Here is an 11634-nt window from a genome sequence, read left to right on the forward strand (position 1 = left end):
CTAAAAGCTCTGAATTATTCACTTGCTTGACCAAATAACTAAGGTAGCAGAGACTGCGTAGTCAGCAACCGCAATCATCCTTAGTGATGAGTATGAGCATAATCCAGTACACATGAAATACTATCGCGTGAAAAGGAGAGTAAGCACATAACACAAACACCAGAGGCACTATTTGGTAGATACTGATGCCTAAATGAAATAGCTGTATCTAAGAACAGAGCACAGTTATTTTTTCAAATATAGATTCTTATAGCCAGCTACTAAATAAAAATATGTCATTATCACTATTTAAGATTTTACAGCAAAAATCGCTTACAATTGCAGATTACAATTAGGAAGGATGTGGGAGCTGATCCTATGAGAAATGGCTTCTAAACATCTGAGGTCACAGATACCTGTTTCACTGGCATGTACCTTGCCAGTGAACCAAGTACGCATACAGGTACTTAATACAAAGGAAAATACTCAATCAAAACATTTTTATTGTGCTAATCATAGCATTCTTGTTTTTAAGTGCATGCCAACAAGAACTAATTATGCTGGGCAGTGGGCCATTTTCTAGCTCTTTTCTCAAAGATATGCAAACCAAAGCATAGACATCTCAATACTCTACTCACCATATCATCACCTCCATTCTCCAGACAATACACGAAGAATTCATGGGCATAAATACCCAATGTACTGATTAAAGAAGAAAGAAATACATGTTCTAAAGCAGTCTGCTGGTTTCATGAAAAAATTATGCACCAGACCAGCGAAAATCAGTTCTGTTTTTCTTTATCAGTCCAAGGAAAGGATCATCTACAGTTTATCTATACTGACCTTTCCTAAGAATACGAAATTGAAAGCCACAGCTTCTGGAGGGTCAGAGAAGGTTGCCAACACATGCAGGTTTTGTTTTTGTTTGCGTGTGGAAATAGAGCTGGTGACCATAAGGTGCCCAACAGACCTTAACTCAGAACTGTGAACTGCTGGAGATTTTCATCAGCATTATTTGTGTTATGTGTGGTGTGATGTAGTATTGGGGGGGGGGGGGGGGGGGGGTGTGTGTGTGTGTGTGTGTGTGTGTGTGTGTGTGTGTGTGTGCGCGCGCGCGCGCGCGCAAAGGGAGGAGGTGCTCCTCTTCAATACTGACTTTACAATCAGAATTTAGGTCACAAACTAGCAGCCTAACTGTGTTTATAATGACAACCTTACACCATTTTTTAAAAAAAGGTTAAAATGTTTTGTACATCTGTTTATGAAATTCAAAGGATACAGAATTCTTTAGACTGAACTCAAAATTGCAGCACTTCAGTTACATAGCTGAGGTCACTTTGTGAAAATCTATCAAGCATACTCTCAGGATCTGGGCAATTTCTATCTACACACACACACACACACACACACACACACACACACGTCAGTAAGTTCGTACACACACAAAAAAGTTCTGCATTTAAAGGGCTAACGTGCTTTTTTCTATAGGATGGTGAAAAGACGCTATTTAGGCAGGGACAAGAAAAATGATGTTGTGAGCTCTTCGGCTGTCTGTGGGAAAAACATTCCTGAAGAAAAACCAGGAAGGCCCTTGTGATGGGCGCATGCTTGGAGTGTGAGGACAGCCAGGAGGCCAGAACAGACTAAGTGAAAGAAGAGTTATAGAAGATAAGGTCAGAACTGGAGACATGGCCAGGAGTGAAGTAAAGTGGTGAATGAGTTAGACCGACACATACCTTTGAAAGCGGAAACAAGTTTAATGTGTCACCTAGCAAATATCTGACATATCTCTAGTAAAATGTCTGACAGATACAGGATAATCAATAAACGTGTATTCACTTAGTTATTAAACCAGATACGGAGTTTATTCAGTAGGTGTCCTATATGTGACATTTAATATCTCCAATTAGATAGATACTATTTGTTTCCATTTTACAGATATGAAAACTGAAACTAGGGAAGAGAAAGCCCTGTGTTCAAGGGTTCTTGCTTGGGAGAGTGAAGTCAGGTACATATTATCCCCAACGCTCTATGGACTGAGACAGACAACTAAGTACTTCTCTCTGGCCTCAACCCAAAAGAATGAAATAATTCCATAGTAGTGGCAGTCTCTACTTAGCACCTGCATTTCTACTCATCTGAAGGTAAGTAATTAACACCTATACCTCCTGCTTCCCTACTACAACTACAATAAGTATGTGGTTTTATCCGAGTCTTAGCAATCTGGCAAGGAACATTTTCAAACTAAACTTCTGTAAAACTTCTACTAATAACTAGGTAGTTGCCTTATGACTCTCCAGTGAAGTATGATGTGCTCTGATACCATGCTAAAAGCGCTGGTAGGTCCTAGGACTCCAGAAACAGAACAAAGGGATTTAACTGCACTTGTTTCCTGGTGACATTGTTCTGAGAAAATGGAGAATACGATAGGAAGAAATGTAAGGGCAATATTTAACTTCTAAACATGGTATTGGTGGTGGAAACTCTAACTTGAAATGTCAGATATTCTTACTGAACAACTGATTCAAAAAGGCTCAGCCTGCTGTATGGAATTTTACTAAGAGGAGAAAAAAAAAAAGAGACTGGTCACACTTTCTTGAATAGAGGTTTTTTAGGAATGTCTGAGCCATATGAATCCTGTATACCTTCTAAGAAGGCCAACAAAATTATTAAAGTGCTTAATATTTAAGCACATTAGTTTTGTTATACTTACAGCAACAAAGTTGTACCTGTCTGTCTGTACTTACTACTCAACCTGGAGTCTAAGGACTCCAGGCAGGTTTGGAGGGGACTATAAATTTCACGAAATTAAACAAAAATCTGTGTATATATTTTTCTGCAGGGAGCCACAGTTCTTATTAGCTTTCCAAAAAGATAAAACCCTCAAAAAAAGGCTTAAAAGTACTTTCAACATATATGTACATCTGCTCCTTTTCTGTAGACATTTAAAGCATAGCCTTTGTCCTGTTTTTTAGTTTCTTCTTTTTTTAAGAGTTTAGAGCAAACTTTTTTTTATAAAGAGCCAGATAGTTTATATTCTAGAATCTGTGGGTGCATATGGTCTGTTTCATATTGTTCTCTGAACAACTTTAAATGTAAAGTTTAGAATGTAAAAACCATTCTTAACTCATGGGCCTAATACCAGCTTGTTTTAGAGATCTCTGCCGAAACAACACAGCACGGGCTTTGGGAGTCCAGACTTCTTTTTCTTTTTTCTTCTTTTTCCTGAGGATTTCAAGAAAGTCACTAACCCCCTCTTAAGTCTCAAGTTTCCACATCTTTAAAAATGAGATACTCAACTCTCCCGTAAAGTAGTTTTAAATATTAAGTGAGGCAGCAAGTATGTTGAACCACCCACACAATGCCTGGCATATAGTTTAGGAAACTGATTTTATGATTCTTGCCCCTGCCTCATATGATAATCATTAGTAGTACTTGTAAGTCAATATGAAGTGCTGATCAGCAGGCATGCTCCTCCCATACAATCTACTTTATAATGATCTGTTTTGGCTATTTCCAGGAACAAACTGGAGTTTTCCTGGACAACCAGCAAACCTGCACGTTACTGATGAGAATCTAACAGTCTCCTCGTCATTACTCTTCTCCCTTCAATGTGTGAATCAAATTTCTAGAGCAAAAATTTATCAATACATTATTTTCCATCTAAATAGTTATAAGTGCCCAGATCATAATAATTCAAAGAAGCTTAAGAAAACCCAACTTGCAAGAAGTAAAACCAGCATCAGCTGAAGTATACTTACATGTACCAGGGACCCTAAGGTTACAAAATACTGCACAGCCCAAAGTCATCAGCAGAGATACTGATCTCCTCTTCCTATTCCTCACAAAACTGAAGGTTTCAAATACATCCAAAATGCCATTATGTTGAGCTTCCATTGTTCTTTGTTTTCTCCAGAAAGACTAACCAGCTAACTATGTTATAACCATTTTTATCCTTCGCCATACCTATCACAACACTAGCTAGGTATGACAGTCTTCAGGAAACAGTTATTGAAAATAAGTATTTTAATTTTTTTAATGTTTATATAGTTAAAAAAATTTTTTAATGTTTATTCATTTTTGAGAGAGCACAAGTGGGGATGGGGCAGAGAGAGAGGGAGACAGAATCCAGAGCAGGCTCCAAGCTGTCAGCACAGAGCCTGACGTGGGGCTTGAACCCACGAACCATGAGATCATGACCTGAGCCAAAGTCGGATGCTTAACCAACTGAGCCACCTGGGCGCCCCAATGTTTATTTATTTTTGAGGGGCGGGGGAGGGAGGGAGGGGCATAGAGGGAGGGAGACACAGAATCCAAAGCTGACTCCAGGCTCTGAGCTGTCAGCACAGAGCACCATGCAGGGCTCGAACTCATGGACCACGAGATCATGACCTGAGCTGAAGTCACACACTTAACCGACTGAGCCACCCAGGCATCCCTGAAAATAAGTATTTTAGAAATGATTTTATTTATCTAAGACAATAGTCCTTCAATTCTATTTATATAAAAACATTCATCTGAGCAGCAATAAAAGAAAAAGCACAATTAAAAAATTAGCTACTACATCCTTATTCCAGAACAGCTAGAGTGATACAATAATGTCCTTGTCTGTACTTTCCCCAAGAATCAAAGACTGTATTCCTACTAACTGTTATTAAGTAAAACTATGATTCCTATAATCACTAAGGATTTTAGAGGGTATTTTCAAGTATTTTCTAGCCTAAGACACCTTTTAAAAGTTGTCCATATATAGAAAGAGTATGAAAGAGAAAGTGAGTAAATATAGGACATTACACCTTACAAATGATTTTGACAGCTTTCAGTGAATTTACTTTGAAAAATTTTAAGACATAACTCAAAGCCATGTTTACTTCAAATAATCAGTAAAATGAAAATGCTATAATTAACAATCAGAGTAAATGTTTTTCTTCATCATCTCAGAAGACAAAAGAGAAAGGAATTCAATTACAAACCACATTACAGAGTATGAGGCTTTTCAGAGCAAGCCTAATTTAGTCCTCTGAAATTAATGGTATATTTAGAGAAGATATAGGTAAATATCAACATGCTAAAAAGCTCTACCTAACTAAGCACACCCGGTCTTTTGGTCCCTAGTCTATAGGAATATTTGAAAAATTTCCACAAATACAGAGCAGAATGCTTTTCAGGAATAAAAGAACAGAACAGTTAGGACAAAAACAGTCACGTTCAGAAGATATTCTATGAACTTGAAGAGTGAAGTTTTCTCCCAAATAACTGTTCCATATGCATTCGTTAAATTCAAATCTCATTAAGTAGATATCCCCTTATTTGTCAATCAGAGAAGTATATGCTTACATAGTTAACGACTTATTTCACACTAAAGCAAAAAGTCACCAAACTTAAGTGAAAAGCAGCCACTATGTACTTACTATCACTGTACTGCAGAAACGGAAAATGTTTCATGAGATTTTTAAAAAATTTCTGGCAGAATGATTTTTTTAATTCAACATATCAATACTTTTTGTAAAATAAAATTGCTTAATGAAAGTCCCTTGAAAGATAATAATGCTTAAAGAAGGGTAAAAATAATCACCTTTTACTATCCAGCTATTAACTCTTCCCATTTTCACGGATTATGAACAGTACTGCTCCCTTTAGGGACGGTCTCAAATTCATACAATGCCGGGCCAGACAAGTACCATTAAGTAGGCGGGGACTAAAACCTAAGCCTAAGAACTTCCTGCAGCTGCTACTAGACCTCCCTCTCCATCCTGTTATTGCTAGAAGGAATGCAGGCCATTCCTTCCAATGTTTCCTAAGAGAACCCAGAATTCCATTTTTATTTGATTTTGATTCAATGTTTATTTATTTTTGAGAGCGGGGGAGGGACAGAAAGAGGGAGAGAGAGGGGGACAGAGGATCCGAAGCTGGCTGTGCGGACAGCAGAGAGCCCAACATGGGGCTCGAACTCATGACTTGGGCCAAAGTTGGAAGCTTAACCAACTGAGCCACCCAGGTGCCCCCAAGATCTCCTGTTTTTAGATACTGGCAATTAGGAAACAAAAAAATACAGTGAGGTCGAATAAAAAGTACCTGCAAACTGAACCTGGTCTTTCTACATGCAACTAGTGCTAAGACACAGCAATGATACTCTAGGAACAAAAACATCGTGAAGAATCTCAAGTATGTGACTCCCAAATTCTAAACTCCCCCGGACTATTACTCAGATTGCACACTGAAGGTGGATTCTCCATGTAGTCCAAAATATTAGTGGCAATCTTTCTCTCCTGAAGACTAATTTTTTAAAAAGTACTACTTTAATTTACTATTTTAAAGTGTACATTTTAGGAAAAAATGAACATTTGAGGGAAATGAATTTAGAATTGTATCAGTAAAACTAGAATTATAATATGTAGAAACTGTATACATCTTACAACTCATTTCTTAAAAAATGTTATAATGCTTTACAAATTGTGTTAGTTGGGTAAAATGAAGTGTTAATCATAGCAATCCTTAGAAAGCAACCATTTGAACTTTGAATCTCTAGATTGAGACATCAGGAACTGGCATTCCTGATGGGCCACCTTCACTTCAGCAACATGAAATGGGAAAACAAAGGAGGGGAGAAGTGACTATAATGTTGTCAAGGATGAATATGATATAAGTGCCAACGGACCCTAAGACCCATACAATTTTCTTTACCGCTTTAGCTCTAAGTAGATTAGATGGCTCTAAAGGATAAAATAGACCTTCTATTTGGAAACAAAATAGATTAAACATTTAAATGGATTAAAATAGAAATACTATGTATGGTAGCACCCAAAGATTTAACCCTTCAAGGATCTGCTCTCAAATGTCCAATTTAAGAGGGGTGCCTGGGTGGCTCAGTCAGCATCTGACTCTTGATTTCAGCCCAGATCATGATCACCAGGAGCCTGCTTGGGATTCTCACTGTCCCTCTTTGTTTGCCCCACCAGCATGTGCACGCGTTGTCTCTGTCTCTCTCTCTCTCTCTCTCTCTCTCAAAATTAAACTTAAAAAAAAAAATTCCAATTTAAGAAAAAAACTCTGTAGTTACACTCTTCTCAGAGTTCTCAGTTAATTTGTAAATGTACTTCCACATGTCATATTGATAGCACACTTAAAAAAAAACACAAAACACAAAACCTTAAGAACAAGATGACAGAGTTGAAGGAAAAAAGGCAGCTCTGGCTTTATCAGGGCTGGATTTCCCTACAGGACATCGGTGTGACCTTAAGCAAGTTTAACTACTTTGAGCACCACTCCCTCAACCATATAAAAGGGTAAACACTAGCTACTTTAATTCTCGTTATGAGAACTGTGATACATCCTAAATGTATTTTAATTCATTCTCTGAACTGAAATTTGAATCCGTTCCACAACCTCAGTAGTTTAAAATACTTCTGGCAGAAGAGCTACACAGACAAGAGAACTTAACACTTTCTGAAGCAGCCCTTTTCATCCTCACACTTCTATTATTTTCTTTTACTAAACTAAAATCAGCTGCCTTGTTACTTCAAACCCCAGCCCCCACCGATCACATTCTAGTTAAGTCATAGTAAGTATGGCTAATTCAGTTCTCATTAAACTTTAAGCTCCACCAGAGTTGAGGCTGCTCAGTATTGAAGCCCTGACACTAAGCAATAATAAGCACATAGTAGGTGTACAACGAATATCTGCAGTGCGAGATTTGTTCTGTGCAGTATTTACTGACTGACCCCTGAAATGCCTTCTGATGTAAAGAGCACAAACGTGTACATTTCTAGAGGTGATCATTTAACGTGTAAGGTTTAAAACTGGAACTGTCATATATAACCAAACACATGCCATATTTTTAAAAATCCCGTAAGATACAGTAAATGAAAGCAATTTTGCTGTACCTTAGATGGTGATTCTATTCAATGATACAGATGATAAAGTGTCTTCAAAGCAATAACCCTACTAATGTCTCCATAATGCTACTCATAATTTCCTTGAGATTTAACTGCATTCCAAGTCTACATTAACAAAACAAAACAAAACAAAACAAAACCTCAAAATGATATCCAACCTTATTGCCACTGGCTAATCTGCACACAACCCCAAATTATAACTGAGCCAAATTTTATTATCTGAAAGTTACCCCAAAACCATCAGAGTTGAAGTTGAGACAGAATACCAAAATCTGTGACTTTTTCTTAAGACTTTCTTAGCAACACACTGCTATAAATAAACATCTCACTGGCTAAACACTAGAACTCATTTATAATTTAGTCACTTACATTCCAGAGTTAAAGAGTCGGTTTCATAAAGTATGTTCTACTTCACAGAATAGGAAATCAAACACAGTGAACATCCAGTTCGCCACCGTCTGCAAATCTATGGAAATATTTCCATTACAAAGTAAATTTCTCCTGCCAGTCAACAGTTTTAAGCTGTCACTCTGTGCCACAAGGCTAAACAAAACATAATTAGTGAGGTATATCTGCCACATACACAAGTCAATAATCCATATCAAACCGAAACATAAAATATCTCTGGATTCCCTGGGTCGCTGTTACTTGACATCGTGGAAGAAAATCAGTGAACCAGAAATATGCAACTTCCACTAAAAGGCCCTGGGTAAGGCAAGTACCAGATGGACGTAGTTTTCTAAGAAAGGACAAAATCCAAGAGTCAAACATTTTAATGAACAGAAAAGCAGAGGACAGAAAGCGAGATAAAAAAAATTCAGCTGATGCAGAATTGCCATGTATGACCCTTTCGGCTCCAACAAACCAGACCAAAGTAGATGAATCCCCTATCCCTACAAAACGCCTTGCCCATCTAATCAGAACAGGATACTACGTAAAATTAAGCCACCAGATCCAGGAGAGTTTCAAAAAGTTAAAATCACTATCACTAAAATTCCTTTTGCAGGGTGATCCGGGTACCGTTTGAGAAACTTGCGCCCGGAACTGCCGTAAGAGGCGCAGGGTCTAGGTCTGCGTTAGGGAACCCACCGCAAAGGGGCAGAAGACATTAACGCCACATCTGCGGCGAATTACGCTACGCACTGGGTCCCAACTGGCTTTCGAGTTGCTGCGGGAAAGTAATCCTTTACAGCAGATACCACACCTCTGCCCTGAAAGTTGCCAAAGCGCCATTGCAAAAGTGGCCTGCAGTTGCCAAATGTGAGCGCCTCCGGCTATGGGCACGCTTCTCTTGCCTGTACTTTGTGTCCAGGAACAATTTCTCAACGTGGCCAAGGTGATGCTGCAAAACTGCCTCGATGCAGCAGCCACAAAAGGAACAGCTTCTCCACAGTCCCAAAGCCGCCTCCTGGGGATCAGGGGGACTGCCCTTCCACTTTCAACATGCTGCTTCTGCCCACGCCGTCAGCACCCTGAGTGCCCACGGACACGCGGAAAGGGTTCTGGCTCACATTCCTGCACTCTGGGAGCAAGCGATGTGCACCCTACTCGCCTTCGTCTAGGGTCCCGTCCTGCCAGGCTCGGGGAGCTCCCCGGAAAAGCAGGAGCTGGGGATAAGCCCTTGCCCTTGCCCTTCCCACGCAGGCGGCAGCCTCCCGCCCAGGCCCGGATCCCCGGCAGCTAGGCATCCCCCCTCCCCCTCCCCCCCCCCACTTGGCTGCGGGGCGTCCTTCCCCCACCCCCTCCCTCTCACCTGATCTTGTAACTCGGCAGAGTGTGCTTGCGCTTGATGATCTTCTTGAGCTGGTTGACGATGATGGAGGTGAGCTGGGGCATAGGCCGCCCTTCAAACTGGGAGCGCACCTCGAAGTCGATCAGCGGGTCCTCCACGAAGGAGAAGAACCAGTGGGTGAAGGGCACGCGAGTGAAGACGAAGCGCAGCCTCCCCACCACTCGGGACAGCTTGACGAACAGGTAGGCCGACTTGCCGAAGACCAAGTCCACGTCGATGGCCAGGTGGAAGCCGCCGTTGTACTCCACCTCCGCCTCGAAGGCCAGCTCCTCCGGGGAGGTGGCGGGCAGCGCCTCCCCCTCGGGGCCGTCCGGCTCTCCGCCGGCCGAGGGCACCACCGGCCGGAGGAGCCGGATGGTCTTGATGAAGGGCACGGTCTCGCCCAGGAACACGTCCCGCAGGCTCAGCCCCTCCAGCAGGCGCCCGGCCGTCTTGGTCTGCAGCAGCTCCTCGAACTCCACCTTGATCTTCTTGGTGACCCAGCGGCGGGCCAGCGCGGTGTCCCGCAGCTCCCGGAACAGGAACAGGATGGTGGCGTTGAGGAAGTAGCAGGTCTCCCGCGTCGGCGGGGCGGGGGTCTCGGGGGCCGGGGTCGCGCCGCCCTCGGGGGGCCCGCCGGAGGGCTCCTCAGCCCCGCCGCCGCCGCCATAAAGGTACTCCCTCAGGGACAGGCCCGGCACCGGCTTGAGGTAGCGGAAGCCGTCGCCCGCGCGGGCCGCCTCGTCCGGCGGCGGCTCGGGCTGCTTGCGGTACAGCAGCAAGAACTGGGTGAGGAGCGTGAGGAAGGAGCCCAGCACGGCCGACGCCAGAATCATGAGCAGCAGCCCCATCCCGGCACCGCCTCCGCCCGGGCCGCCCGGGCCCCCGCTCCCGCGCCCACAGCGCCGCTCTCTTCACGTCGCCGCCCCCGCTGCCTCCATCTTGAGGACATCGGGCGGCGGGGTCGGCGCGAGCGGCTCCCCGGGCCTCGTCCGGCGGCTCCGGTCGGCGCGGTGCGGCGCCCGAGCCTGCGGCGGCCCGCGACTCCTCAAACGCTCCCGGAGGCAGCTGCTGTGGCGGCGGCGGCGGCCGCGGCGGCGGCGGGGCGGAGGGGGCGGCGCGGCACTCCCTCCGGCCCGCGCTCATTGGCCGAACGGCGCGTGTCGTCAGGAGCGTGCTCGCTCCCGGCGGTGTCGCCTGGCAGCCGGCGCCCGGGCGCGCGTGCTCGGGTCCCTCTTCACCTCCCGGGCGCCCTTCCAGCCCCGCCCCCCCAGGCCAACATTCCATTCCTCCTCGAGCCACGTGGCTGTCACTTCTGGAGCCGCGGACGGGATCCGGGGGGATGCCTGGGGCCACCCGTTGAAGGATAAGGAGGCCGGGCGTAGGTGGCGTGGCGTGTTCTCGATCTCCGTCCTCCCGACGAGCCCCTCCCCCGCTCTTTGGCCGCGGTCCCTGCCTGTTACCTCTGCTGCAGTGTGGTTCTTCCACTCGCGCCCCTGAGAGATGGGCTGGCGGCGGCTTTCCCTGCAGGGCAGCGCCGCAGAGGATCTGAGCTGGCCGTTCGGAGACCTCCCAAGCCGAGCAGAAGACTGAACTGCTTCAGAGCCCGCCGTCGCTGACCGTCAATGCGACCAGCGGACGCTCTGCGTCTGCGAAGGGTGGGCCTGGGAAGGAGGGACGGAGAAAAAACGGCGTAAGATGCAAACTAACTTTACCGGCAAGGTGGACGTTCGAGATTCAAATGAGAACGAAGTAAAAGAGCCGGGAGGAGCAGGGATGATGAGTGAGAGGAGTTTGCCGGATGATCGGAAGACGAATAGTGGCTCACTGTCAAACTCTTGCAGTGTGTTAAGCCCTAGTGCGTTTTAGCGCCTTTAGCCCTTCCAAGAGGAAGTTATTGTTAGCACCCATCCATTTTACAGACGCAAACACTGGCACAGAGAGGCAAAGAAAGTTGCCTAGGGTCACGCAGTAGAGGCTGGTTTGCCT

At 44.3% G+C, this 11634-nt stretch overlaps 1 protein-coding gene across 1 annotated transcript in view; it reads right to left on the reverse strand.

Annotated features, from left to right (window-relative positions):
• PDZD8 (PDZ domain containing 8) overlaps positions 1-10756 on the reverse strand; it is a 69321-nt gene extending 58565 nt beyond the window's left edge. Inside the window, exon 1 of the mRNA XM_047825173.1 lies at positions 9628-10756. Within this exon, the coding sequence (XP_047681129.1) occupies positions 9628-10496 (869 nt within the window). The 5' untranslated portion in view covers positions 10497-10756. The remainder of the gene's footprint in view (positions 1-9627) is intronic.
• Positions 10757-11634: the final 878 nt, after the last annotated feature.

Source organism: Prionailurus viverrinus, chromosome D2 (assembly GCF_022837055.1).
Source record: "Prionailurus viverrinus isolate Anna chromosome D2, UM_Priviv_1.0, whole genome shotgun sequence".
In the NCBI taxonomy this organism is placed as follows: domain Eukaryota; kingdom Metazoa; phylum Chordata; class Mammalia; order Carnivora; family Felidae; genus Prionailurus; species Prionailurus viverrinus.